This window comes from Myotis brandtii, unplaced genomic scaffold (assembly GCF_000412655.1).
Source record: "Myotis brandtii unplaced genomic scaffold, ASM41265v1 scaffold434, whole genome shotgun sequence".
Lineage (NCBI taxonomy): Eukaryota > Metazoa > Chordata > Mammalia > Chiroptera > Vespertilionidae > Myotis > Myotis brandtii.
The window spans coordinates 1,814,377-1,818,370 of NW_005366599.1; the positions used below are offsets into that span (position 1 = coordinate 1,814,377).

Genomic DNA, 3,994 nt, shown 5'->3' on the forward strand with positions numbered 1-3,994 from the left:
CCGCCCCCTGCACCGCCCTGCACAGCCCTCTCCCCCGCGACCCTCACCCCACCTGGGGGCCCAGGGCATGACCTCGCCTGGCTTTCCTCCTGCAGGAGTGGGTGCCATGACCTGGTCCCCTCTGGCCTGCGGCATCGTTTCTGGAAAGTATGACAGCGGCATCCCGCCCTACTCCAGAGCCTCCTTGAAGGTCAGCAGGGGTCGGGACGGGGAGGGGAGGGCCAGGGATGGGCATTTAGTAGAGGTGAGGCCTCGGGCCGACAGCCTCGGTGCTGGGCACCCTTCCCTGGGCCCCTGCCCGCAGGTGGTTCGGGCCGTGGGAACTTGGGGCCCTGGCTGGCCCACCCCATGGGCATGCCCAGGTGAAGAGGTGCCTTCACTCCCCTGCACCCCCTCAACACCCTCCTTGGTTCCACATTCACAACCTGGGCTGGGTCCACATGTGCCTTTGGGATGCTCCTGCCCCGCCCCCCATGCGCACGCATGCACACACCTGATCTGGGCTGAGCTCAGAGCCGGCTGCACAGCTTCTTCAGTTGTCACTCAGAGGTGAGTCCCACACGCTCACCTCCAGACAGGGGACTCCAGGAGGGTGTCCAGCGTGCAGAGAAAGGCCTGCCCAGGCCAGGCCCAGCCCCGGAGCCCCAAGCCCCAGGTTCAAAGGCAGATGGCCTGCCCTACTCACTCCTCCCCAACCCACTGCAAGGCACTGCGCCCCTGGGAGTGGGGGCAGGGAGACTGCACCCCTCAGTGCCAGACCAAAGACTGCAGCACCTCCCGGATGCCGGCCTCCTGGGAGAAGGGAGGTCAGCGGGTCCCCTCCTGTCCTGGGTCACGGGCCCTCCTCAGCCCCCCAGAGACAACGGGCTTCTGAGTGCAGTGGTCCCACGCTTCCAAAGGCCAGGAGGGGCCCTAACCTGGCTTCAGTCCTCAGCCCTCTGCACACACAGGTCCAGGTGACCTGCCCTCACCTGTGGTCTGTTCTTCCCCTCCCCCAACCAGGGCTACCAGTGGCTGAAGGACAAGATTCTGAGTGAGGAGGGCCGGCGCCAGCAGGCCAAGCTGAAGGAGCTGCAGGCCATCGCCGAGCGCCTGGGCTGCACCCTCCCTCAGCTGGCCATAGGTAACAGCGGGGGGCAGGTGTGGCCATAGGTAACAGCCTGGGGGAGGTGTGGCCATAGGTAACACCGGGGGGCAGGTGTGGCCGTAGGTAACAGCTGGGGCAGGTGTGGCCATAGGTAAGAGTTGGGAGAGGTGTGCCATAGGTAACAGCTGGGGGAGGTGTGGCCATAGGTAACACCGGGGGGCAGGTGTGGCCGTAGGTAACAGCTGGGGCAGGTGTGGCCATAGGTAAGAGTTGGGAGAGGTGTGCCATAGGTAACAGCTGGGGGAGGTGTGGCCATAGGTAACACCGGGGGGCAGGTGTGGCCGTAGGTAACAGCTGGGGCAGGTGTGGCCATAGGTAAGAGTTGGGAGAGGTGTGCCATAGGTAACAGTTGGGGACAGGTGTGGCCATAGGTAACAGCTGGGGGAGGTGTGCCATAGGTAACAGCTGGGGGAGGTGTGGCCATAGGTAACAGTTGGGGGAAGGTGTGGCCATAGGTAACAGCTGGGGGAGGCGTGGCCATAGGTAACAGCCTGGGGGAGGGGTGGCCATAGGTAACAGCGGGGGGAGGCGTGGCCACAGGTAACAGCTGGGGGAGGCGTGGCCATAGGTAACAGCCTGGGGGAGGGGTGGCCATAGGTAACAGCGGGGGGAGGCGTGGCCACAGGTAACAGCTGGGGGAGGCGTGGCCATAGGTAACAGCCTGGGGGAGGGGTGGCCATAGGTAACAGCGGGGGGAGGCGTGGCCACAGGTAACAGCTGGGGGAGGCGTGGCCATAGGTAACAGCCTGGGGGAGGGGTGGCCATAGGTAACAGCGTGGGCAGGGGTGGCCATAGGTAACAGCGTGGGCAGGTGTGGCCATAGGTAACAGCGGGGGCAGGTGTGGCCATAGGTAACAGTTGGAGGAAGGTGTGGCCATAGGTAACAGCTGGGGCAGGCGTGGCCATAGGTAACAGCTGGGGGAGGCATGGCCATAGGTAACAGCTGGGGGGAGGCGTGGCCATAGGTAACAACTGGGGGAGGCGTGGCCACAGGTAACAGCTGGGGGAGGGGTGGCCATAGGTAACAACTGGGGGAGGCGTGGCCACAGGTAACAGCTGGGGGAGGGGTGGCCATAGGTAACAGCTGGGGGAGGCGTGGCCATAGGTAACAGGCTGGGGTTGGGGGCCAATTGGAAGGTGTCAGGAGTCCCTTACGCCTGGGCCAGCCCTTTAGGAACCAGCCATGGGTAATGGGGGCCCCACATCGTGGGGAGAAGGTGGGTCCCTGAGCACTGGGCCACCTCTCTGCCTGGGGCAGCCTGTGCCAGGGCTCCCCCAGCGCCACCAGCACTGCCGAGCGCTGGACTGGCTAGGTCCCTCCAAGCCCGCAGACTCAGCGGCTGGTGCCTCCTGCCCAGGGAGGGGAGGGGAGGGCAGAGCCGGAAAGGGCACCTCCGTGGGTGCCCCTCACCTCTGTCTCTGCCCCCAGCCTGGTGCCTGAGGAATGAGGGCGTCAGCTCCGTGCTCCTGGGCGCGTCCAGTGCGGACCAGCTGATGGAGAACATTGGAGCCATACAGGTGAGCGGGGCCCCATCGGCCATCTGCCCAGCAGGTATTCGTGGAGCTCCTACTGCGTGCCAGGCACTGTGCCAGGCACGTGGGCTCCGTCAGCGAACCTCCGAAGAGCCCTGCTCTGGAGGAGCCGGTGTTCTGGCCGGAGAGACAGCAAGCACTGAAGTGGAGAAGTAGGGGGGTGAGAGTGGGTGTCAGATGAGCGCTATGAGGGGGAATAAGCTAGTGTGAGGGCGGGCGTCCGGGCGAGGCAGAGCCGTGGGCCCAGGGTGAAGGGGCTGTCAGCGTGGCCTCGGGGAGACAGTGACCTGTGAGCAGAGGCCCGCAGGTGAGGCGTGGGCCATGCAAATACTCAGGAAAGAAGGCCAGGCAGCAGGACAGCTGCTGGTGGCCAGGGCTGGTGAGGGCCCAGGAGCAGGGCAGGAATGGGGGGCGGAGGCAGGAGTGAGGGGTGATTAAGCTGCCGTGGGAGCCCTGTGGTCCCAGGAGAGTAGAGGCACGGTCTGACTTTGGTCTTAAAAGTGACCCCCTCTCTCTCTCTGGCTGCTGAGTGCAGGGAAGACTGGGGAGCAAAGAGATGTGCTGGGAGGTGACAACGGGGGTCGGGTGACAGTGGTGGAGGAGATGGGGGAGCCGGGTGCACCTGGATGTTTGGAAGGTGGGCCGGCAGAACTGGCCCACAAACCGGATGAGAGGGGGAGCGATTCAGAGACGCCCCTGGGTTTGGCACAGGGAAGGGTGAGGTGGGGAAGGCTGGGAAGGCGGTTTGGGGTGTGGCGATCAGGGGTCTGGCCCCAGAGGCCGCACTGTATGCCTCACAGAAGGTTCTGGAGGACGCTGGCCGTTGAGGGGCAATGTATGCCCCAGGGCAGACTTCCTCTCTGCCCTGAACCTTCTGGAATAGACAGCAGTGTGGCCCATCTGCCTCCGCTGGAGCTGGACGCCCTGAGGGCCCCGTGGCCGCCTCCCCCAACAGGCACGTGGCGGGATCCCGACCTGCTCTTGTCCTGGCCCACAGGTCCTCCCCAAGCTGTCGTCCTCCATCGTCCACGAGATCGACAGCATCTTGGGCAACAAGCCCTACAGCAAGAAGGACTACCGGTCCTAGGGGCCCGCTGGCCGGACACTCCCTCCCCGCCCAGTCTGTTTGCTGCCCCTCGCTTCCGCTTTTTTGAAGCCAAGTCACGAATGTGGTTCGCATCACAAAGAAAACCCTCCAAGATGTCCCGGGGAACAAAGAAGCCGCTGCGACACACCACCCACTGCTCCGGGACCCTCGTCCTGCCGGGACGGCCCGGTCAGGTGTCCCCCCACAGGCTGCACCTTCACGCCAGG

At 64.7% G+C, this 3,994-nt stretch overlaps 1 protein-coding gene and 1 long non-coding RNA gene across 7 annotated transcripts in view; one reads left to right on the plus strand and one right to left on the minus strand.

Annotated features, from left to right (window-relative positions):
* Positions 1 to 3,618, minus strand: part of LOC106727487 — a 16,452-nt gene extending 12,834 nt beyond the window's left edge. The window contains exon 1 of the long non-coding RNA XR_001363704.1: positions 3,602 to 3,618. This is a non-coding gene — a long non-coding RNA (uncharacterized LOC106727487). The remainder of the gene's footprint in view (positions 1 to 3,601) is intronic.
* Positions 1 to 3,787, plus strand: part of KCNAB2 (potassium channel, voltage gated subfamily A regulatory beta subunit 2) — a 62,183-nt gene extending 58,396 nt beyond the window's left edge. For all 6 annotated transcript variants that reach the window (XM_014546165.1, XM_014546167.1, XM_014546168.1 and 3 more), the window contains 4 exons: positions 96 to 190; positions 1,003 to 1,123; positions 2,577 to 2,665; positions 3,678 to 3,787. In XM_014546165.1, the coding sequence (XP_014401651.1) occupies positions 96 to 190; positions 1,003 to 1,123; positions 2,577 to 2,665; positions 3,678 to 3,767 (395 nt within the window). In that variant the 3' untranslated portion in view covers positions 3,768 to 3,787. The remainder of the gene's footprint in view (positions 1 to 95; positions 191 to 1,002; positions 1,124 to 2,576; positions 2,666 to 3,677) is intronic.
* Positions 3,788 to 3,994: the final 207 nt, after the last annotated feature.